At 49.1% G+C, this 24,781-nt stretch overlaps 1 protein-coding gene across 2 annotated transcripts in view; it reads left to right on the top strand.

Annotated features, from left to right (window-relative positions):
* Positions 1 to 8,772: 8,772 nt before the first annotated feature.
* Positions 8,773 to 24,781, top strand: part of LOC144731238 (adiponectin receptor protein 1-like) — a 32,566-nt gene continuing 16,557 nt past the window's right edge. Inside the window, exons 1-4 of one of the 2 annotated variants that reach the window (XM_078612256.1) lie at positions 8,938 to 8,981; positions 10,598 to 12,038; positions 14,937 to 15,127; positions 23,477 to 23,605. In XM_078612256.1, coding sequence (XP_078468382.1) covers positions 11,873 to 12,038; positions 14,937 to 15,127; positions 23,477 to 23,605 — 486 coding nt within the window. In that variant the 5' untranslated portion in view covers positions 8,938 to 8,981; positions 10,598 to 11,872. Of the gene's footprint in view, positions 8,982 to 10,597; positions 12,039 to 14,936; positions 15,128 to 23,476; positions 23,606 to 24,781 lie in introns of both variants that reach the window. The other variant, XM_078612257.1, reaches the window with a different exon arrangement.

Raw genomic sequence — 24,781 nt, 5'->3', positions numbered from 1 at the left:
GCAACCGCGCCTGTGTGTGTGTGTGCGCTGAACTTCTTTCGCTCCCTACGTAGCCCAGCCAAGCGGGCTATTATGGGAGTGTGTCCGAGCTAAGCGAGGGTTTGTGAGTGGAACGAGGGCGCATTTACGAGTATGCGTGTGTGTGCTTTCGGCCTATGTGGGTGTGGATTAGGTTGTGTGTGCGCGTGTGTCGGTCTGTGTGCTAGTGGAGTGTACGTCGGAGTGTGCGCGTTAGGTACTTGCAGTATTACTTGGGGAGGAGGTGCCGTGGATCGAGTGTCGCATGGAATGTACGGCGAACTTCTCTCGCACCGTACGTAGCCGGCGGTGCTGATCGGAAGTGCGGTGCACCGAGTGTTGGTGAGTGGTGACGCTGAGCGTGTGTGTGTGGTGGATCGCGTGTATCGGTGCGTGTGCGTTAGAGCGTGTGTGTGTGTGTCTCTCTGTCTCTGTGTGTGTCTCGCTGTCTGTGTGTGTGTCTCGGTCTCTGTGTGTGTCTCGGTCTCTCGGTCTCTGTGTGTGTCTCTGTCTGTGTGTGTGTCTCTCTGTGTGTCTCTGTCTCTCTGCGTCTCTGTGTGTGTCTCTCTCCGTGTCTCTGTGTCTCTCTCCGTCTCTGTGTGTGTCTCTCTCCGTCTGTCTCTCTCTCTGTGTGTCTCTCTCTGTCTCTCTCTCTGTGTGTCTCTCTCTCCAACCCACGCCGACTGAAGCCGGCACCGGCGTGAACCAGCCTTATAATAGCCACTGGCCACGTCACGGCCACACACTCACGCCCACCGCCCGCGTTTAACCCCTTCGGCTCACAGACTCTGCCTTTAAAGTCAGGACCGCCACCCCGGGGTGTAGGAACTTAGCCACTGGGGAGACAAAGGCGGCCGGGCGTGGTGACGACCACGCCACAAAAGCCCCCTTCGTGTGCCGTGCCGGCCTTTCATAGTTCTGCTGCTGCTGCTTCTCTTTAGCAGCACTTGCCCCAAGCATACTCTTAGTTCTTTCGGTGAAGTCACGTAGGTAAAAAATGAAATTAAAATAAAAACTCATTTTGTTACCTACGTGACTTTACCGAAAGAACTAAGAGTATGAATCCTTGCAGTCACGAAAGCTTCAAATCTAGAATTGCCCCCAGCAGTATGTTAAAGCTATACGGGGGATCTTTGTTGTTTGTGCAGTGATGAATGTAATACGTTGCACTTGATGCATAGGTGGTTGTTGTGGTCTGTGACACGTCTAGGTTGCCTCGGTCTTCAAAAATATACATTAGTCGGAGGTCAACTTAATTATTGCAGAGTGGTTGTGGTCGTGCCGGTGGTGATTTTTGTTTATTGGTGGGTTGTGATGATGGGTGGTGGTTGCGGTGGTTGTGATGGTGGTGGTGGTGGTGGTTGTAGTGGTGCTATTGGTTTGTTGTGGTCGTGTTGGTTATATTGCTGTGGTGATTGACTTTTCGTTTTGATTGGTTGTGATGTTGGTGTGTGACGCACCTAGGTCGGCTCGGCCTAAAATGCACGTAGCACTTGTTGCATTGGTGGTGGTGCTGCTCACGAAGTTTGCGGCAATTGTGTTGGTTGTGGTAGTTGTGGTTGTTGTGGCGATGATGATGATGGTGGTGGTGGTGTTGGTTTGTGGCACACCTGGGTGAACTTAGCATGAAATAAAATAAGTACAATCGCACGTATTGAAATAGTTGCGGTTGTGGTGATGGCTGGTTGGTTGTGATGTTGATGGTGGTTGCATTTGAGGTTCTTTTGGTGATGCGTGTTATGTGGTGGTGGTGATGGTGGTTATGGTGTTAATTTCTGCTGGTGGTTATGATAGCGTTAATTGCTGATGGTAAAAATTGAGGTTTGTGGCGGTGATGGCTGTGGGCGTTATTGTGGTGATGGTTGTCCTGTTTTTCTCATTTGTCCGACCCCACGCTCCTCGGATTAGCATGGTTGGCTACGTACGGCGCGAAAGAAGTCTAACGTACACACCTTTTGTCTTTCTACCTCGGTAATAATTCCAAGCACGTATCTGCCCGTGCCAATGTGTGCAACATTTCAATTTTTTTGTTCAGTTCTCTTAACGAACGACTTTGCATCTCTACGGTAATTTCCGTTGGGCCGGTGGTGGAAATTCCACATTCCTATGGCGGGTGCGGATGTCTACCCAGAGTGTTGCTTGATAATAATATAATGCTTTTACGCATACGGTTGGAATGCACGTGCGGTCAATCGACGCTGGTTTTCGTCAACCCCAAGTGCGGGCACAGACAATGTTTTATTTACACGTTTTATTTACACGCTTTCTTTAATTAACTCTGTTGTCGTTGTTGTATCCTCTGAAAATCTTGCAACTCAATTTTAACCCACTTCCAAATGTGCTATCGACTGCAAACTTGGTATACTCATGTCATACCGATGACTATAATTATATTCTATCATAAAACAAATTAAAATTATATATTTTTAAACGTTCTTTTTACACGCTTTTATTTAACTCGCTCCGTCTGTTGTCGTATCCTCTAAAAATCTTGTAACTCAATTTTAACCCACTTCCCAATATGGTATCGACTGTAAACTTTGTATACTTACACTCTGAATGACAATACTATATTCTATCATAAAAATAAATAAAAATATGTTTAAACATTATTTTATATGTGATCTTTCGGCTTGGGTACAATTGTCCACGCTCAACTCACGTTGGCTGTAATTGACCAACGGTCCCTTACGTTGTGGCAAGCTTCGGGGCCACTTCATGGAGTCGTGGAGTTCTTCCATTACTTGTACATTTCATAAAATCGTGTTTTTTAGAAAAGTTTTTTTTTTAATATTACTTATCGTCAATCCACTTACTGGATGAGAGGGCCTTCCCACGCCGTACAGGTCACCGGGGCTATAAGACCAGACTAGACCATACCAGTCAATGCGGGTTGGTGAACAAGGAAGGGGGTGGGGAGTGGCAGGGTGCTAACTCTAGATGTGAGATCAAAGTATGGCACAGGCAACAACAACAAGAAGAAATATTTTACTGGTTACACCAGCCCACAGGGGATTATTGTGTCCGTCCGTCGTGCATACTAAAATGGGAGGGGTGGGGCTGGGTGGAGAGGAGTGTGGGGAGGGGCTGGGAGGGGTGGGGCTGGGTGGGGAGGGGCTGGGAGGGGTGGGGCTGGGTGGGGAGGGGCTGGTCACCCCGTGGTGCCCTTATAAAACTCAACGTTTAACCTACTCACGCCGGCTTGTGCCCGCCCTCACAGTCGGGCATATTTGCGGAATACACCACGCCGCCGTTGACCCTGGTGGCCATTGACTGAGCAACCCAACGTTCCTACCAGCTCCCTCCGCAGGAATGTGTTTGATTTTTTCGGTAAAAAAAAAACTCAACAAAACTTCAAGAGCAGCCGCGCACCGTGTGGTGAACACGAGGTGGTGCGGGTCATCGATACGACGCGTCACGAAGCAGCAGTTCCTTAATGAGCCGCAGACCCCCTTGTCCATGGTAAACTGGACTTCGATGGTGAACTGGACTCCAATGGTGAACTGGACTCCCATGGTGAACTGGACTCTCATGGTAAACTGGGCTTCCATGGTGAACTGGACTCCCATGGTGAACTGGACTCTCATGGTGAACTGGACTCCCATGGTGAACTGGACTCCAATGGTGAACTGGACTCCCATGGTAAACTGGACTTCGATGGTAAACTGGGCTTCCATGGTGAACTGGACTCCCATGGTGAACTGGACTCTCATGGTGAACTGGACTCCCATGGTGAACTGGACTCTCATGGTAAACTGGACTCCCATGGTGAACTGGACTCCCATGGTGAACTGGACTCTCATGGTGAACTGGACTCCCGTGGTAAACTGAACTCCCATGGTAAACTGGACTCTCATGGTAAACTGGGCTTCCATGGAAAACTGGACTGCCATGGTGAACTGGACTTCCATGGTAAACTAGACTTCCATGGTAAATTGGACTTCGATTGTGAACTTGACTCCCGTGGTGAACTGGACTCTTGTGGTGAACTTAACTTCCATGGTGAACTGCACTTCCATGGTCAGAGGTCGGCAACCAAAATAACAAAAAGAGCCTCTTATATTTTTGTTTTCGAATTTCAAGAGGCGCCTCTGCAGGGCCCTTAAAAGGGCCACCCACTGCAGCTCCACCCCGCAGGTTGCCGAGCCCCTGGTGGTAGCAGCAGCAGCAGTAGCACATCGATGTAATTTCGCTGCACTGCCCCCTAATCGCTGCTGCTCAAAACGCATCCACCACGCAAGCCGGTTGCGTGCGGGTGACCTGGATAACTGATTGTTGTTGTGCCTTCAACGCAGCGGTCGTCGCCCATCCGAGAATTGTTCTGGCTCAAGTCTGCTCAGCTTCCGAGATTCTGACGCGATTAGGAGGATTGATTCATTAGCAGCCGTGCGTTTTTGTTACAAAGCCTCTGGTGCAAGTGGCAATCCCCATCGGCGTACAGGGGAATCTCGAGGTAGGTACTTTTGAACGGCAATTCCTATTAATCAACAATTGCAGAAAGTGACGTCACTTCTCTATTTTGTATTTGGGGGCCGTTCTTCCTGTAATATAGAAAAGCGCAGCCCTGCAATTTCTTGCTCGCATCATTGCGAGCGGAGAGGGCCCTCCAATTGAGGGGTCGGTACCTTGGCCTCCTCTTCCTCCAACCTGCCCAGACATCTTGGCATGGGTGGGGTGGTGGGGGTACCCACACTTTAACCCCACTGCACGCAAACTGCAGGTCGATTAAACTACAGCGTTACCCAATCACTGCTGGATGGACGGAGGTGGTGGGGGGTAGATTTGATAAAGTTTCGCAATTGTTTCAAATGCCGCGCCGGTAGATCGAACCAGCGACCACTGGTTTGCTATGCCAGCATGCAATTTACGCATGACCTTAAAACGCTGTGCCACTGAAAATCACTACATTTGACACTACAGGAAGCGTCTCATCACAGCGACCGGTGTTGCAATGTCAACAACTCAGCCAGACGTTGTTGTCCATGGAGCTCCTCGATTTAATTTTACCATCACCCAGGATAGTTCACACTGTCACCTTGTGTGCTACACGTGCACATGGCTATAAAAACACAAGCAGCAATTACAGTGATTGATCATTATTGATGTTTGGGCTGGGCCACGTAATCTCCCCCTGTTCCCAATGCATTTTGTCCACAACACAGTGGCCTTAAAATAGAGATGCTAGATTTGAAGCTTTCGTGACTGCAAGGATTCATACGCTTAGGTTTTTCGGTAAAGTCACGTAGGTAAAAAATAATAGAAAAAATAATAGTAATAATAATAGAAATAAAATAATAAATCACGACGTTTCGGAGACAACACAAGTCTCCGTCATCAGGTGGGACCGTCACAGCTAGATTTACTGTCTCAGGTAAATCACTCCGAAACGTCGTGATTTATAATTTAATTTATATTATAATTTATTATTATTAATTTTTTTTACCTACGTGACTTTACCGAAAAACCTAAGAGTATAAATAGAGATGCGTTTGGCGACATTCCGGGCAGTAGGAACTTTGTTGTAGCATATCCTGTAAATGGAAAAGGGTCATTGTCCGTCATTTACGAATGTGTCGCGTTTTTTTTTAAATGCATTAATTGTGCAGTGTGTACCACTTGTCAACGCAGCAGCATTCCCAGATGTGGACCCCGATGTGTCTCGTCAAACCCCTTCACCGCCCGACACAGCCAACCAAATTGTCACGGCCCACAGGCGTTTCAACGCCCCCAATATTCGTTTCAGAACGAAGCTCACAATCCAACTGAGCAATTAATATTCAAAATCATATTATGAATAATAATAGTGCTGGCTACGGAAAAAAAACATCTATCGTGTTTAAGTTATACTGGTAGGAACCACCTAGTTCCACCAGCCCACAGGGGATTATTGTGTCCGTCCGTCGTGCATCCAAAAATGGGAGGGGTGGGGCTGGGTGGAGAGGGGAGGGTGGGGCTGGGTGGGGGGTGGGAGGAGTGGGGCTGGGTTGAGAGGGGCTGGTCACCCCGTGGTGCCCTTATAAAACTCAACGTTTAACCTACTCACGCCGGCTTGTGCCCGCCCTCACAGTCGGGCATATTTGCGGAATACACCACGCCGCCGTTGACCCTGGCCATTGACCGAGCAACCCAACGTTCCTACCAGCTCCCTCCGCAGGAATGTGTTTAAATTATCGGATTGTCTAGATTATAAGACTTTTTTCGCTGTTAGTTTCAAACAAGAGTTGAGGGTGCATCTTATAACATGGAAAGCACCATAGGTGTGTGATGAGATGTGTGTAACTTTAAAGCACAGCAAGTTGGTACAGTAGGGGGCACAGGTGGTGCATCAGCCAGTCATCTCGGTCAGTCGACCCGTGGCACCTGCTGGGTCTGCCCCGTGACCTCCTGCCAGCGGGCGTTCGACACTTCATGTGACCTCAAGGTGCACATGGCCTGGCACAAGCGTCGTGGTGACGTCACCGCCACTTAGTGGCGAATGGCGGTTGTTGTTGTTGTAACTTTATCGGCACTATCATTAATAGTTTCCGGGTGCGTCTTACTTTCCGGAGCGTGATATAGTCTGGAGAATACGGTACGTACATCTGACCCGTCGACCATACCTATAATGCCTGCAGTATAATTGGGTTTCAGACTCGATGAGTGACCCTGTGAAAAACGCAGGGCAGCAAAGAAGAAGTTTATGAACGTTAAACAAATAAAGATAGAAACTTCCAAGGTCAAAGATGTTTGCGCACTGCAACCGACTGTTTCTCAATCCTCATCGGTGAGCTGGAGCCAATAACCCGGTCGACATGGAACGATGGGCCAAACTTCGATTTAAAGCTTTCGTGACTGCAGAGATTCATCTTCTTGGTTCTTTCGGTAAAGTCACGTAGAATGGAAATAATAATAAAATAATAAAAATAATAAACTAATTCTCACGACAGACCTGTTCTTCACATGAGGACGGCTGCTTGCGTTGTGGCCGAAACGTCGTGAGAATTGTATTGTTTTATTTTTATTATTTTATTATTTCCATTCTACGTGACTTTACCGAAAAAACCAAGAAGATGGGCCAAACGTTGATGCGTCCAATGGTTCCAACGGAAAGTCAACTTAGATTTGTGGTAAGACCGCAGTATTATTGACGAATGTATTTCGATGTTTTTGTTTTTGCTGCAAGGGCGTCCTAGGGGGGTTTATAAATCAACACGCTATGATGAGCATACATTGCAATGCATTCTATCAACTGAAGCCTGTTTTCTTCTTTCGTATGGCATAGTGAAAAGCAACAGTTTTTATTTTTTCATAATCATAAATTAATGCAAATGTTTCTCATTCATCTTCTTGGTTCTTTCGGTAAAGTCACGTAGAAGGGAAGTAATGAAATAATAAAAATAAAACATAATAAAAACTATTCTCACGACGTTTCGGCCACAACGCAAGCAGCCGTCCTCAGGTGAAGAACAGGTCTGTCGGAAAGCCAGCGTCTGAATGAACACCGCCAAGCTTGGCAGCGTATATTTAAGCTGGGTTAGAGGGGGAAGGGCGCCTTGACAAAAGGAATTTGCATATCAACAGATGAATTTAGCATATTTATGGAAATGTAGATATGGGATTAGTCACTACTTGTGGAAAAGTTTCTCATTCAGTCCAATAATGTGGTTGACGCAGTGTGTATTTCAGCGACACCGCCAGGATGTGCATGGATGGAGCATTCATTGGTGATGTGCTTGATGGTTTGGACTCATCCACAGTCGCACAATCGGTGACACTTGATTGACAGCTCATAGAGCTGAGGGCCAACCCCACGTGGTTGGCAAAGACAAAGATGCCCCGTGTAGCCTTAACAGACTGTAGGGGCAAGTGCTGTTAGCGAGCAGCACCTATGAATGCCAGAACGGCACACGAGGGAGTGGGTGGCCAGCACCATACCGCCTTTGTCTTCCTCAGTAGCGATGTTTACACACCGGTTACTCATTTGAGGCCGAGTCGACCTAGGTGAGGCACAGGATCGGTTCAGATAATCTGTCACCGGTGGTGGCCGTGAGCGGGAAATCGAACTCGGGTCGCCGGGTTCGTGGCGCGCTCACCGCTGCGCCACCGCTCCCCCAAACAGGAAGAGCGGAGGGCCACCCCACGTGGTTAGCACGCGCACACGCGGTGACGTCACCCAGAGAGGCACATCCGCGCACGTGACCGCCGACCGCAGCGCTCCTATTGGGCGAGGGCGGGTCATGCGATGACGTCGACGCGCAAATCTTCCACCCCCACGAACCCCTCTCTAGCCCCGCCCCTCCCTCCCCCCCACCGTGTGCACGTGACAGCCCCGATCGCCCCCCCACCCCCACGAACCCCTCTCTAGCCCCGCCCCTCCCTCCCCCCACCGTGTGCACGTGACTGCCCCGATCGCCCCCCACCCCCACGAACCCCTCTCTAGCCCCGCCCCTCCCTCCCCCCCACCGTGTGCACGTGACAGCCCCGATCGCCCCCCCACCCCCACGAACCCCTCTCTAGCCCCGCCCCTCCCTCCCCCCACCGTGTGCACGTGACTGCCCCGATCGCCCCCACCCCCAAGAACCCCTCTCTAGCCCCGCCCCTCCCTCCCCCCTCCGTGTGCACGTGACTGCCCCGATCGCCCCCACCCCCAAGAACCCCTCTCTAGCCCCGCCCCTCCCTCCCCCCACCGCGTGCACGTGACCGCTCCGATCGCCCCCCCCACCCCCACGAACCCCTCTCTAGCCCCGCCCCTCCCACTCGCCCCGCCCCCCTGTCCTGCAATCGGCCAATGTTAAATGCCCGGCACGAAGACGCTGCTGCTACTGCTGCTGCGTTGTAAGGTCAATCGCAATTAGCGCCGTTATCTTAATAATTAAACCTTCGGCTGTGACCTCCCCCCACACACAACAACCATCATCACCCATTGAAGCCGGATTAATATCGCGTGCCCCCCCACCACCACCACCAGCAACAACGAGGAAGAGGTACGCAACTTGCATCGGGCATCGAGCGCTGTGCTGCTGATGCTGATGGACCCGGTTTGACCCCAGTGCCGCGTTAAGGGCCCCCCCTCCTCCTCCTCCCCCACTCTCGCCCGCTCTCTCACGGCTAACGCCAGTGGCGAGCTGACGCCTGAACTGGTCCTGCGAACGATCTGCTCCATCGTCCTCCCTTCGTTCCCTCCTCCTTCCACTCTCTCAATCATCGTGAAGTGTTCAATCGGATTAACGTGGGGGGCCGTTACGCAAGCGGCTGGCGTGGTTGGCGGTGGTGGTGGTTGTTTTGGTGGTGGTGGCGGTGGTGGTAGTGGTGGTTGTTGGTGGTGGTTGGTGGTGGTGGTGGTTGTTGGTGTTGGTTGGTGGTAGTGGTGGTTGTTGTTGGTGGTGGTGGTTGGTGGTGGTGGTTGTTGTTGGTGGCGGTGGTGATGGTTGTTGTTGGTGGTGGTGGTGGTTGGTGGTGGTTGTTGTTGGAGGTGGTTGTTGTTAGAGGTGGTTGTTGTTGGAGGTTGTTGGTGGTGGTGGTGGTTGATGATGATGGTGGTGGTTGTTGTTGGCGGCGGTGGTGGTTGTTGTTGGTGGTGGTTGTTGGTGGTGTTGGTTGTTGTTGTTGGCGGTGGTGGTTGTTGTTGTTGGTGGTTGTTGTTGGTGGCGGTGGTGGTTGTTGTTGGCGGTGGTGGTGGTTGTTGTTGTTGGCGGTGGTGGTTGTTGTTGGTGGCGGTGGTGGTTGTTGTTGGCGGTGGTGGTGGTTGTTGTTGTTGGAGGTGGTGGTTGTTGTTGTTGGTGGTGGTTGGTGGTGGTGGTTGGTGGTGGTTGGTGGTGGTGGTGGTGGTTGATGGTGGTGGTGGTTGTTGTTGTTGGCGGTGGTGGTGGTTGGTGGTGGTGGTTGTTGTTGGCGGTGGTTGTTGTTGGTGGTGGTTGGTGGTGGTGGTGGTTGATGGTGGTGGTGGTTGTTGTTGTTGGCGGTGGTGGTGGTTGTTGGTGGTTGTTGTTGTTGGCGGTGGTTGTTGTTGGTGGTGGTTGTTGTTGGAGGTGGTGGTTGTTGTTGTTGGTGGTTGTTGTTGTTGGTGGCGGTGGTGGTGGTCGAGAAATATCTTTAAATATATTTAAATGCATCCCCTTCATTGCGCCTGGTTACATCTACACTGTACACGACTGTACGAATACATTGTTAACATTTCGTTAATTAAGGAGGCCCCTTAACTTCATCTGAAAACATATCAACGTTTACTTGATACAACACTTTATCAATCCGCTACTGGCCGAGGGGTCGTACATAAATGACGTCACGCGATTTTTGACCCCCCCCCCTCAAATATGACGTCACAAAGCTCTGCCCCCGCCCCCCCCCCAAAAAAAAAAACCATACTTCCATTTTGAAAATAAAACGTGCTTCAAATCGCTTTAAACTATTGTCATTGTAGTGCGTATTTAATGTGGCGCTGCACTCTGATGTTGTAGGAGTGTTGTTATAACAATTAGTGTTATAACAATTTTCTATTTATTTAAAGTTGCGCATTTTAATGTAACGTCACATTTCTCAGTACCCCCCCCCCCCTCTCGTCACACATCGTCACAAATGTCTGACCCCCCTCCCTCCCTAGTTGCGTGACGTCATTTATGGACGGCCCCTTAAGCCACACCCGGGTCGTGATGGTTATCTGACCATACTTCACCACACCGGTCCAGATGAGGTGGACGAAGGGTCTGGTTTTGCGACGCCACTCACCACTTGATGTCAGCCGTGGCCACCGCTCCAATTGTTGTAAACACCTGGGGAGAAAATAGCCCTCGGCTGAGGCAATTACCTAATGGATCGTTGTTATTATAATTGGAAGTGAAATCCTTGAGGGAAAACAGCCTTCGTTCTTTAAATCAGGTGAAATCCCTTCACCGTTCCTGAGCGCGTTAACACACCTTGGGTTGCATAACGTTTGAAACAGACAGCCACACAGACAGGCACACAGACAGCTACACAGACAGCTGCACAGACAGCCACACAGACAGCTACACAGACAGCCACACAGACAGCACACAGACATCCACACAGACAGCCACACAGACAGCCACACAGACAGCTACACAGACAGCCACACAGACAGCCACACAGACAGCCACACAGACAGCTACACAGACAGCTACACAGACAGCTACACAGACAGCCACACAGACAGCTGCACAGACAGCCACACAGACAGGTACAGCCACACAGACAGCTACACAGACAGCCACACAGACAGCCACACAGACAGCTACACAGACAGCCACACAGACAGTTACACAGACAGCTACACAGACAGCCACACAGACAGCTACACAGACAGCCACACAGACAGTTACACAGACAGCTACACAGACAGCCACACAGACAGCTACACAGACAGCTACACAGACAGCCCAACAGACAGCCACACAGACAGCCACACAGACAGCCACACAGACAGCCACACAGACAGCTACATACACAGCTACACAGACAGCTACACATACAGCTACACAGACAGCCACACAGACAGCCACACAGACGGCCACACAGACAATTTGTCTAGTGCTTCAACTGGGTCATCGAGCTCATGACCTCTGGGTTGCAATTCCAGTGTGCTGACCGTAATACCGCAGCAGCATTCATATGCCAGGCAAGTTGTCTCACGGGATGCGTAAGAACAGATAATTAATTAGCAGCTGACGCAAATAATGTCCAGGTGACACAAAATGTTACATTGAGCCTGATGGAGCGAACGAACGAACGAGGAACTTAGCAGACGAGGCGGTAAACAACACGTGACAAAAATAATCGATTCCTCACTTGGATCGCATCTCACGAGACCTCGACGTGTCATCGAATTTTGCCTGAGCGGAGGGAGCCGTGAACTTGATGCATGGTCCACGAGATAAGGAGCGTGTATTTGTCGAGTAGGGGGTGGGGGGGGGGTGGACGAGTGGTGGCGTGGTGGCGTGGTGGCGTAGAGCTGAACACACTGCACCCTGAACCCGGATACCCAGGATTCGCCAACTCTCCCGTGGCCATGGCTGACAGCGCTGCTGGTGAGTGAGAATTGAACGGTCGTGAGCACCGGCGACCCGCACTGACCATCACGGTGAGGTACGGCACAACGACCCGACCCGTGGCCCACGCGCGTCGTGGAAGAGGCACAACATCCAGCAGCGGAGCGACGAAGAGGGCTGCTGTTACGTGAACACCCGGTCGTGTTTTCCGCTAACCGCTGGGCTCTCTGTTCTGCTGCTGCTGCTGCTACTTGTGCTGCTGCTGCTACTGCTGCTACTGCTGCTGCGTATGTTTCCGCGGTTGTGCGGTGCTGCTCTCCGGAGTTGTTTTTGGTCGTTGTGAGGTTTGATTGTACCGGGTGTTGTAAGGGATAAGTACGCCGGTGTACATTTCCATAATAGAGGGTTTTTTTTGCGTGGCGGGGGGGGTGGGGTGTTCGATGGGGTTAGATCGGGGTAAGTATAAATGCTGCCGTTGACCCCGTCGCCACCCGACACGGCCAATCCGTAAGGAGGTTTGTCACGTAAACAGAACGTGGCAATTCGTTACCAGTCCAGCATACCCGTTGTGTTTAGGAGAAAAAACCCACAACCCGATTTAATCCCAAAAGAAACTAAAAAAAGCCTCTGTTATGGATAACATTGGGTGCGAAAAGCCACGTGATAAACAGACGTGCATTTAAATTTCGATTTAAAGCTTTCGTGACTGCAGGTATTCATCTTCTTGGTTCTTTCGGTAAAGTCACGTAGAATGGAAATAATAAAATAATCCCATAGACTCCAATGTTAAAGTCTCCCATAGACTTCAATGTTAAAGTCTCCCATAGACTCCAATGTTAAAGTCTCCCATAGACTCCAATGTTAAAGTCTCCATAGACTCCAATGTTAAAGTCTCCCATAGACTCCTATGTTAAAGTCTCCCATAGGCTCCAATGTTAAAGTCTCCCATAGGCTCCAATGTTAAAGTTTCCCATAGGCTCCAATGTTAAAGTCTCCCATAGACTCCAATGTTAAAGTTTCCAATAGGCTCCAATGTTAAAGTCTCCCATAGACTCCAATGTTAAAGTTTCCCATAGGCTCCAATGTTAAAGTCTCTCATAGACTCCAATTTTAAAGTCTCCCACAGACTCCAATGTTAAAGTCTCCCACAGACTCCAATGTTAAAGTCTCCCATAGACTCCAATGTTAAAGTCTCCCATAGACTCCTATGTTAAAGTCTCCCATAGGCTCCAATGTTAAAGTCTCCCATAGGCTCCAATGTTAAAGTCTCCCATAGACTCCTATGTTAAAGTCTCCCATAGACTCCTATGTTAAAGTCTCCCATAGACTCCTATGTTAAAGTCTCCCATAGGCTCCAATGTTAAAGTCTCCCATAGGCTCCAATGTTTAAGTTTCCCATAGGCTCCAATGTTAAAGTCTCCCATAGACTCCAATGTTAAAGTCTCCCATAGACTCCAATGTTAAAGTTTCCCATAGGCTCCAATGTTAAAGTCTCCCACAGACTCCAATGTTAAAGTCTCCCACAGACTCCAATGTTAAAGTCTCCCACAGACTCCAATGTTAAAGTCTCCCATAGACTCCAATGTTGAATTCTCCCATAGACTCCAATGTTGAATTCTCCCATAGACTCCAATGTTGAATTCTCCCATAGACTCCAATGTTAAAGTCTCCCATAGACTCCAATGTTAAAGTCTCCCACAGACTCCAATGTTAAAGTCTCCCACACACTCCAATGTTAAAGTCTCCCATAGACTCCAATGTTGAATTCTCCCATAGACTCCAATGTTGAAGCATAGCTGTCAACCCATACAGTTTACCCGGTATTCTTGTCCAGGAAAATTTAGATTTTTAGGTCCACAAGGCGTACGGCCGTTTCAATACGGGCAAAAAATGTCTATTTGTTAGTGCTTCTACCTTGTGATGGGAATTTATAGGATTAACGTTGAGATTTATAATGAGCATGGGGTGACCAATAGGGTCTGAATTGGCCTGCAATAAGGTAGGCACTGATAGTAAGGGGTTGACTGGTATGAGTATGGTTATGTAAGGTCTGTTATCCTACAAAGCCACGTGTTGTTTTCATAACGCCAATTTGTATATAACCCGATGAATGTGTTGGAACACATTTTTGCATAGCGCCGACACGAAGTGGATATTCACGGGATCTGAGTGAATGGAACTACGTCGCGTGAGTAGGAATAAGCTGTTGTACGGCTGCGTCGGAGTAGCGTCACGCGGGGCGGGATGCTGCTGGATACTTCTAGACGCTTCCCACGCGCCTCAGCCTTTGTTCGGCCTGCGCACGCATCTCAGGTGTTATCGCGGACCGTGCTTTAGCCAATATTATTAATTTATAACGCAGATTTTTCCATAATGTGGTGTTCTTCGGGAACGTAACGACGACCGCGTTATAGCAGAACATGCTGTGTATGGTCAACAAAGCCATGGGGACCGTGGGAAGGCCTTCATTCAGCAGTGGACTGGCACGTGCTGTCCGTGGGGGAACAGCACTTGCCCCATCGTTCTGCTTGGCTATACAAATAATGACAGCGTACCGGAGCACATTTCGTATTGATGTGCGTGCCATCCTCATAGCCCATGGCTATCACGAAGGTGCTGTGTTTCACAGATAATATCGTCTGCCAGGGGGGTCAGCGATACTGCTGTGTGTGTGATCCCAACTCAACAATTCGCAGGTAATTTTTGACGTACTTTGGACCGTTACGCTGGCTCGTGTTCGAACGACGTCGGAGGATCTTTAACAGTGTCCTACGGTTAATACGCCCGCAGTAGTAACCGGGGAGAGCCGCCGGATTCGAACAACGAACCACAGCTGTACCGTGGCACACTGCTCCCCCCGATACGGGTGATCCTGGCCTCCTTTGTCTTCCTCCTTTTAACCCGTCGGCGGCCTCCGTTCGCTTTTGTGCCGAGCAGGAGGAGGAGGACACGGCGGAGGAAGAGGCACGGTGGAGGGGGTCAGGGTCCGGGTCGGCCACGTCTGTCCCGGCTCCGCGTCGGCCGCGATGGCTTCGGCCGCGGAAGCGAAGTCCTTCCCACGGAAGGATCAGCCGGATCCAGGCGGAGTGACCGCCGCCGAGATGGGACCGCTGCTGCCGGGACGCACCGTGAGTCGCCGGGAGCTGGCAGTGGCCGTCGGGTGTCGGGGCGGCACATGTCACCGCGTTCAGTTGTCGGGTCCGCCTTCGCTAACCCGCAGTGACCAACGTGGTGAAGGATAGGCGTTCAATCCGACAGAGAGACACTTGATAATTGTTTTTTTTTACCCTTCTATCTGCCAACAAAACTGACACCTTTTTACAAGGAGTCATGTTTGCATAGACCACAATACCTGCAGTCATAATGCAAACAAGAAACATAACTCTGATAATGTATGCACTGTCCTTGAAGTTGATTGGTCCATACCCGAGACAGCTTTCCTTAGAGCCTAGTCTCTCATGGGTTGGACCAGATGACGCCAAAAGGCGCACAACTCAAAGACAATGAACCATCAGAGTATGAGAGCTCGGGTAAGCATTTGCACCACTTGCGTGGAAACTGTCCACAACGGCCACATGGGCAGACACACAGGGCAGTCGGACCGCCAGGCAAGCGGCAATACACAGATGCACCCATAGCCGCAGAGACGCACAGATACACACAGATACAAATATCCCTCGTACAGCCTTTAACAGTCTGTCGGGGCGAGTGCTGTTAGCAAGCACCTAATGAAGGCCCGCACGCGTGGTGGGGGTGGGTGGCCAGCACCACGCCCGGCCATCTTTGTCTTCACAAGTGGAGATACTCTTAGTTTTTTCGGTAAAGTCACGTAGGTAAAAAAATGAAATTGAAATTAATTATTTTTATTAATTTTAATTTCATTTTGTTACCTACATGACTTTACCGAAAATACTAAGAGTATGAATCCTTGCAGTCACGAAAGCTTCAAATCTAGAATAAGTGGAGATGTTTACACACCGCATCCAGGTGCTCATTTGAGGCTAAGTAGACCTCAGGGAGGCCCAGGACCGGTTCAGATGATCGTCAATGTTGTTGATCGTGAGGGGGAATTGAACTCAGGGGGCCGGGTTCGTAGCGCAGGGCGCTAATCGCTACAATCTACCGCTCCCCACCATCACACAGCCACGTGTACAGCAACATGGACAGATACATAGACCATCACACAGACAGCCACACAGCCAAATGGAGAGCCACAAACGCAGCCACACAGGTGCACAGATACATACAAACAAGAAAAAATTAACCCGTAAAATCAAAGTTCTTCACTATAAATCCTTTATATGCATGGCATCGGGGCGGCTAGAGTCCTCTCGTCCTCTGGCTTGAGATGGCTGCCACCTATGGGTCAGATGATTGTCTGGCAGCATTAAAAATTGGTAATTAAATATTTTAAAAAAATTCCCTAAACAGTGTAAAATTTTGGAAATTTTTTTTTCACGAAAATAAATTGTCACGCACAACGAGTCTGTGTGCAAAATGTCAGCTCGATTGGATCACGGGAAGTGGGTTAAAAAACGACCGAAAGATTTGCACGGTCCTAAGCAAGCAAGCGAACTTAATATAAAGGATTTAAAAAGCTAGATTTGAAGCTTTCGTGACTGCAAGGAATCATATTCTTAGGTTTTTTCGGTAAAGTCACGTAGGTAAAACTACAAAATTAATGAAAATAAAATAAAATAAAAACAAAAATCACGACGTTTCGGAGGCAACACAGAGACTTGTGCTGCCTCCGAAACGTCGTGATTTTTGTTTTATTTTATTTTCATTAATTTTGATGTTTTACCTACGTGACTTTACCGAAAAAACCTAAGAATATGATTTAAAAAGCGCAAACGTCTGGGCTTTGTGTCAACACTTGGCGTCGCTTAGGTGCTTTCAGACTTGGCGAAACAACTGTTTCAACATCACGCGATTTAAATAGAGCTTTGTGTCACCCCGCAGTGTGAATAGGGTGCAAAATAACGTTCTCCCGTTGGCAGCGGAGCGTGAAAATGCATTTAGAGGAGAGGGTGTCATCTTCTTGGTTCTTTCGGTAAAGTCACGTAGAAGGAAAATAGGTTTTATTTTTATTATTTTATTATTTTCCTTCTACGTGACTTTACCGAAAGAACCAAGAAGGAGAGGGTGTCTTTTGTATCTCGGCGCTGCACTGTCTTGCAATGTACCAGTCCGGTCCTTCTACCAATCCCCTGCTGGGTTTATGGCCTCCCCATGGCAAGTAGGCCGTGAGCGATATTTGACCATGCTTTCCCCGCGCTGCTCAGTGTGGGTTGGTCAAGGTATAGATGTGTGCGCATCTATACCTTGACCAAGGTATAGATGCACCAGCCCAGAGGGGATTATTGTGTCCGTCGTGCAGGGAGGGGCTGGGTGGGGAGGGAGGGGCTGGGTGGGGAGGGGAGGGGAGGGTGGGGAGGGGCTGGGTGGGGAGGGAGGGGCTGGGTGGTGAGGGGAGGGGCTGGGTGGGGAGGGTGGGGGCTGGGTGGGGAGGGTGGGGCTGGGTGGGGAGGGGAGGGTGAGGAGGGGCTGGGTGGGGAGGGGCTGGGTGGGGAGGGTGGGGAGGGGCTGGGTGGGGAGGGTGCGGTGGGGCTGGGTGGGAGGGGTGGGGCTGGGTGGGAGGGGTGGGGCTGGGTGGGGAGGGAGGGGCTGGGTGGGGAGGAGAGGGGCTGGGTGGGGAGGGTGGGGCTGGGTGGGGGGTGGGAGAAGTGGGGCTGGGTGGGGAGGGGCTGGTCACCCCGTGGTGCCCTTATAAAACTCAACGTTTAACCTACTCACACCGGCTTGTGCCCGCCCTCACAGTCGGGGAATACACCACGCCGCCGTTGACCCTGGCCATTGACCGAGCAACCCAACGTTGCTACCAGCTCCCTCCGCAGGAATGTGTTTCGATGGATTTCGCTGCACTGCAAACAATGCCCCGTTAACACAATTGCAGCGTGGTTTGGTAAAAAGGCTAAGCTGGTCTTTAAACGACGAATTTAAACAAATGTATGCCATATGCTCCCATTCTATAACGGGCACCACGTGTGTTTTATCAACGGGAATACGTATATAATTAGCGGTAATGTATAATTAGCGATGATGATGATGATGATGTAGAGACGCCGACACATGTTCTTGCTACTACGAGCCTTTTATTTTGGACGCAACACGAATTCTAGGCCCAACCGTCCCTTCCCCTCGTGCTGTCCCCTTTTATTTCCCTCAAGTTCAAGTTCATTTATTAGGTGTAGCCCTGTGAGCCATTCGGCTCTTGAATCGGGTGCAACCGCAACAAACAAAAAACTAAAACATGAACAAGAAAACATCTTAAAATGACTATCCAAGAAAATCCAAGAAAATCCAAGCAATATATTGCAGAAAAAACACCGTACACCAACGCTGTGTGCACAAATCCCAGTGGGATGCAAGTCAAACAACAACAACAACCACAAGACAACTTAGATTAAGGCCATCAGTCTTACTCCGTACTACAACAAACAAACATGGCCAAACCAGTAAACTTTTCGAAATCACCAAAATAAAGGGCCCCTTTCTCGAATGTTCGCTCACCGCCACTCCCCGCAGCCAGTCCTCCTTCCCGAACGGTCGTCAACCGTTACCCCCCCGACAGTCCACCCTCGTTTTCACCGCCTTCTTACCTTCGAATTTTCCTTCCAATCACTTCAATTCTGAGACCTCCCTTGCCAGTATCAAAATATAAGAATAGGTTTTACAGTTTCTGGCCATCATAAAACAGCTGTGTTAAGATGTTCAAACCCCCAACTGAAACATTTTGCAAGGAATCGTGTCCGCGTTAACAACACGTACCTGTGGTGAACATGCAACAACAACAAAATGCTCTGGTAGTAGATGATGCATTGTCTTTGAAACTGATTGGTCCACACCAGAGACAGCTTTCTTTGGAGCTGCTGCTCACCCCGAGCTCTCACTCCTGCCCTTCTCATCTCGCTTTGCTCCCCTCAATCTCCCACCTCTCTGCACCCATCTCGCTCTCTGTCTTCTCATCCCATGCTAGGCCACTCCACACCAGATGTCGCAAACGGGTTTTGATTCCTTACCCGTACTCGGCCGCACCAGGGTCGCAAACGGGTACCCGTACCCTACCCGATACCCGGCTACCCGTACCCGGCCGGGTATCGTGTAGGGTACGGGTACGGGTACCCGATTGCAACCTCTGGGATGAAGGCATGTTGCAGGCGCGGGTGGGTTGATTCTAGGAACCTGAATTGTGAGAAGAGACAAGACGTTGGGAAATGAGTGACAAACGGTTACTCACCAGTGACTCGCGGCTTACCCGTACCCGTACCCGGCCGCACCAGGGTCGCAAACGGGTACCTGTACCCGGCCGGGTATGGGTAGCCGGGTATCGGGTAGGGTACGGGTATCGGGTACCCGGTTGCGACCTCTGCTCCACACAGACTGTCCTACAGCTCCCCGCTCATCATCTCACTCTACCACCCTTCCCACATCCTCTACACTCCGGCAACCCAGCCTTTTTATAATGGAAGTCCAACAGTCAACCTTCGATTAGTGGGAAGTTGTTTATTCCCATCTGCTACCCTCATTTCTGGAAATGGATTTCTCCAGCCATCTGTACTATCGACTCCCTGCCTCAAATCCAAACTAAAGTACTTCCTTTTTTCACAATGACTCGCTGCCTTCGTGCACATATTAAATAAATAAGTCCACGGTTTCTGTACAGTTTCTTCAGATGTGGTCACAATTTGACACTATCCGAAACCAAAATGTGTGGTCATTTTCAGTGTACGGAGACCCCCAGACTCACATAGAGCCTATAGACTCACATAGAGCCCATAGACTCACACAGACTCGTAGACTCACATAGAGACCCATAGAGTCAAATAGAGACCCATAGACTAACATAGAGATCCATTTACAGTACAATACTCACACGAGACTCGTATAAGTGGGCTGAGGCTTTAGGCACGAACTTTCATACAGAAATTCGTAGCAGCAGCAGCAGCAGCAACGGCCAACGTGGACTTTCACCCGATAAAAGATTGTGCGGTGCTTGTGAAATTGATGTTGTTCCGTGTAAATCCTCCAAGGCGGACATGCGGGGGGGGGGGGAGCGCTGGTCCGGACCGCTGAAAAGTCCGGCAAGCCGCTACACTCAGTTGAACACGCAGTAGTAGGGCTTTCGAGACAAATATCATCCATAATACAGGTTTTTTGGGTTAGATCGGGGTAAATATAAATGTGTCGTTAAACCCGCCACCACCCGGACACAGCCCAATTAGTTAATGTTTGTCACGTAAACAAAACGTGGCCAATTTGTTATTAGTACAGCACACCGGTGTGTTGGAGAGCAAATCCACAACATTAAAATCGACGTAAAACAACAGCAACAATAACACCAAGCCATTGTTGCTATATATGTATGACTGTAAATGTTTTAGGGTCTGTAGTGTGTGTTATTGTACAGACCAACACGTAAACTGCTGCTAATGCTACGTGTTGTGTACTAGTGCTGTACGGCAATTATGTATTGTCCAGTACGCGTGAACGCTGGTCCCCCCCCTCCCCACCATCCCCCATCACCCCTCCCCTATCCCCCCCCTCCTCACCACCCCTCCCCATCACCACTCCCCTACCACCCCCTCCTCACCACCCCTCCCCTATCCCCCCTCCACCCCACCCCCCACCACCCCCCCACCCTCCACCACCCTCCCACCACCTCCCCCCTATCACCCCTCCCCACCATCCCCACCACCCCTCCCCTATCCCCCCTCCCCACCATCCCCCACCACCCCCTACCACCCCCCTCCCCACCATCCCCCACCACCCCTCCCCTATCACCCCTCCCCACCACCCCCACCACCCCTCCCCTATCACCCCTCCCCACCATCCCCACCACCCCTCCCCTATCCCCCCTCCCCACCATCCCCCACCACCCCCCTCCCCACCATCCCCCACCATCCCTCCCCTATCACCCCTCCCCACCACCCCCACCACCCCTCCCCTATCACCCCCACATTATACACAATATATAACGTATACCCAGTGCTTGTGTACTATACGTTACATGACGTATTTTACGTAGTACAGTATGTCATTGTCCTATTATATTGACTATCTCTTTGCATCCCACTGACATTTTAGATTATTTATTTTTTTCAAATACCCAACCAGTCCGGCTAAATACTAAATCCGGCTAGCGAGATTCTGGTTATCCAGGGTCCAGCGAGCCAGGGATTTACTTCATTACAGCAGTGAGTGCCGCCAGTGGTCAGCGCACTGCTCTACGAGTCCGGCGGACCTGAGTTCGATTCCTGTTCACGGATAACATCAATGGCGGGTGTAAATATCTGGCTGCCCACGTAACTTCACTGGCCAGCATGGTGAAGTATGGACGAAGATGCCCCGAGACTGACATAGCGTGGTGTAGATCTTCTTGGTTCTTTCGGTAAAGTCACGTAGAGGGGAAGTAATAAAATAATAAAAATAAAACATAATAAAATAATTCTCACGACGTTTCGGCCACAACGCAAGTAGCCGTCCTCAGGTGAAGAAACAGGTCTGTCGAGAAGACAGACCTATTCACCTGAGGACGGCTGCTTGCGTTGTGGCCGAAACGTCGTGAGAATTATTTTATTATGTTTTATTTTTATTATTTTATTACTTCCCATTTACGTGACTTTACCGAAAGAACCAAGAAGATGAATCCCTGCAGTCACGAAAGCTTTAAAGCGTGTTGTAGATGTTTAGTTCTTGGAATATTTCATTTATAATTTTCTGTGTAGTTTATCTTGTATATATATGAAAGGGAAATTAGTGAATGTGTGTGTCTGTTCGAAATGTTTAGCATACTTCCCAACATGCAACAAACTTTAAATTTGGCATGTGGGTAGCTTCCAGATTGTACACAATGCAAAAAGCATCAAAATCAACTTTTGTATTTGGGGGGTGACGTCACATCTGTGATGTCACCCGCATGCGGAAGCATTAAGCAGTGTGCCTGCTGATGTCACGCATCCTCCCCCCCACCCTCCGCGTAGGCCGTGTATTAATCCAAGACAAGAATCCAAGTCTCGGGCGAAGCCGGCGAGTAAAGCTAGTGTGTTATATGATGAACTTCTTTTGCACCGTACGTAGCCAAGCGTGCTAATCGGCGGTGTTTGTGTTTGCGTACCGATTGTTGTCACTCGTCTTGGTAGTAAATCCACCTGTGGCCACCCAGCAGAATAAACAGCACAGTCGGTCAATCGGCACGTCGTGTGTGATGGGGGTCAAAGTGTGGGTGATCCCACCGCTTCTGAGATGTCTGCCTAGCGTGGAAGACCAATCAAGGCAGGGGGGGGGGGGCGGTCTTTGGATCTTCTTCTAAAAACTAAACTATTTTTTTTTTTATTCGAAGCTTTCGTGACTGCAGGAATCCATACTCTTTGGTTCTTTCGGTAAAGTCACGTAGGTAGAAAAATAATAGATCACGAAGTTTCAATCACAACTTCAGAAGTTTTTTCTTGCTGTGGTTGTCCCACCCGATGACGATTGCTTGTGTTGCGATCGAAACGTCGTGATCTATTATTTTTCTACCTACGTGACTTTAGCGAAAGAACCAAAGAGTGTTTTAGATTTTTCCAGGTTACGCCCACAGAGCTTTATAGCGCTTTTTCAGAAGCGACCTGGCCACAAATGACAGCTCAACGAAGTGGCTCATCTATCACGTGAAAATGTATGTCAGCCAAATAGTCTAAACCTGGGGTCGGCAACCTACGGCTCCGGAGCCGCATGCGGCTCTTTACGGGCTGCTTCTTGACGATATGTACGTGAGTACGTACTCAGATGCATTGCGGCTCTTGAAATACTGAATTTTGTACCGAATTGGAAAGAAATGGCTCTTCTTGTTATTTTGGTTGCCGACCCCTGGTCTAAACCCACGTTGAACATGCAAACTCTAAATATACAGGCGTCAGGGTTGGGATCGAACCCAAGACCTCCTGCATGCTACGTTGCGAAAGATGTTCAAGATAAACGCATACAGGCGAAGTAGTTAACATCTCTTCTCGGTTCTTTCGGTAAAGTCACGTAGAAGGGAAGTAATAAAATAATAAAAATAAAACATAATAAAATATTATTTTAAAAAATAAAATATTTCATTATGTTTATTTTGTTTTATTTATTATTATATTATTTTATAATGTTTTATTTTTATTATTTTATTACTTTCCTTCTACGTGACTTTACCGACAGATATTATTTTTTAAAATAAAATATTTTATTATGTTTTATTTTTATTATTTTATTACTTCCCTTCTACGTGACTTTACCGAAAGAACCAAGAAGATGAATCCCTGCAGTCACGAAAGCTTTAAATCGAAAAATAGTTAACATCTCGCCACCGTGACGCCTCCAGTGGAGGGCCTTCTGCCAGCGGTGGCACGAGCGAGGCATTTCAGGGCTGCGCCTTTTACCAATCTGCGGGTGTGCAGGATGCGCGGACGACTTCTGGTGGAGCCACTGAGGAGGAGGAAGAGGAGGAGGAGGTGCCCCTGAGAGTCATCACGCTGCCCGAGCAGGCCCACCACGCCATGGAGAAGATGGAAGAGTTTGTGTACAAGGTACGTGTGTTGTGTGTGTACGTTGAACTTCTTTCGCGCCATACGTAGCCGACCGTGCTCATCGGAGGTGCGGGGGAAGGACAACAAACTATGTACAGATAAATTTCGATTTAAAGTTTTCGTGACTGCAGGGATTCATCTTCTTGGTTCTTTCGGTAAAGTCACGTAGAATGGAAATAATATAATAATAAAAATAAAACAATAAAATAATTCTTCACCTGAGGACGGCTGCTTGCGTTGTGGCCGAAACGTCGTGAGAATTATTTTATTATGTTTTATTATTTTATTATTTCCATTCTACGTGACTTTACCGAAAGAACCAAGAATATGTACAGATAGTCCCCGAGTTACGATGGTCCGACTTGCGATAGTTCGATCTTACGATGGCAGGCAAACGCAGCAGCAGCGTACGAGGTACGAATCTTGGTGAGTGCAGTACAATATGATACGTTACGATACGTGCAATGCATGTGTGATGCGTAGCTTTAGCGATTTCATTTCAGGGTTACCACGATACGATACGTTTAATGCATGTTAAAAGTTTTTTTTATAGCAGATCGGATTGTTTCCTGAAAAAAACTTTCTATTAAATTGCAGTTCATATAGGGCGGCGAAGAATATACCTTGTTTTTTTACTTTACATTTTACCGTGCAATACAGTATTGTAATTAATAAATACATACAGTATATAGTTTATACAGTACGCTACTGTAAATTGCTCTGTTTTGCTAAATAATCACCATTCTTTAAGACTCCTGGGTAGGCTAGGCCATCTTCGACTTACGATATATTCGACTTACGATGATGGGGTCGTCGTAACGCATCTCCATTGCAAGTAGAGGACTTACCTGTATGTTGAACTTCTTTCACACCGTACGTAGCCGACCGTGATAATGGCAGGTGCGGGGGAAGGACGAAGCTGCCACGCTTCTGAGAGACTCAAGCACGACTCATGAGGAGTCCCTCTCACCCTCACACTCTCAGCACCGCCCACAAGAAAAATACAAATATCCCCCGTGTAGCCTTAACAGACTGTTGGGGCAAGTGCCGTTAGCGAGCAGCACCTATGAAGGCCGGCACGGCACACGAGGGGGGTGGGTGGCCAGCACCACGCCCGGCCGCCTTTGTCTCCCCAGTGGCGATGTTTACACACCGCACCAGCTACTCATTTTAGGC

The sequence above is a fragment of the Lampetra planeri genome, chromosome 38 (genome assembly GCF_965212315.1).
Source record: "Lampetra planeri chromosome 38, kcLamPlan1.2.h2, whole genome shotgun sequence".
Classification (NCBI taxonomy): Eukaryota; Metazoa; Chordata; class Hyperoartia; order Petromyzontiformes; family Petromyzontidae; genus Lampetra; species Lampetra planeri.
Note: the sequence above shows the minus strand (reverse complement) of the source record. Positions and strands in the feature narration are given on the sequence as shown.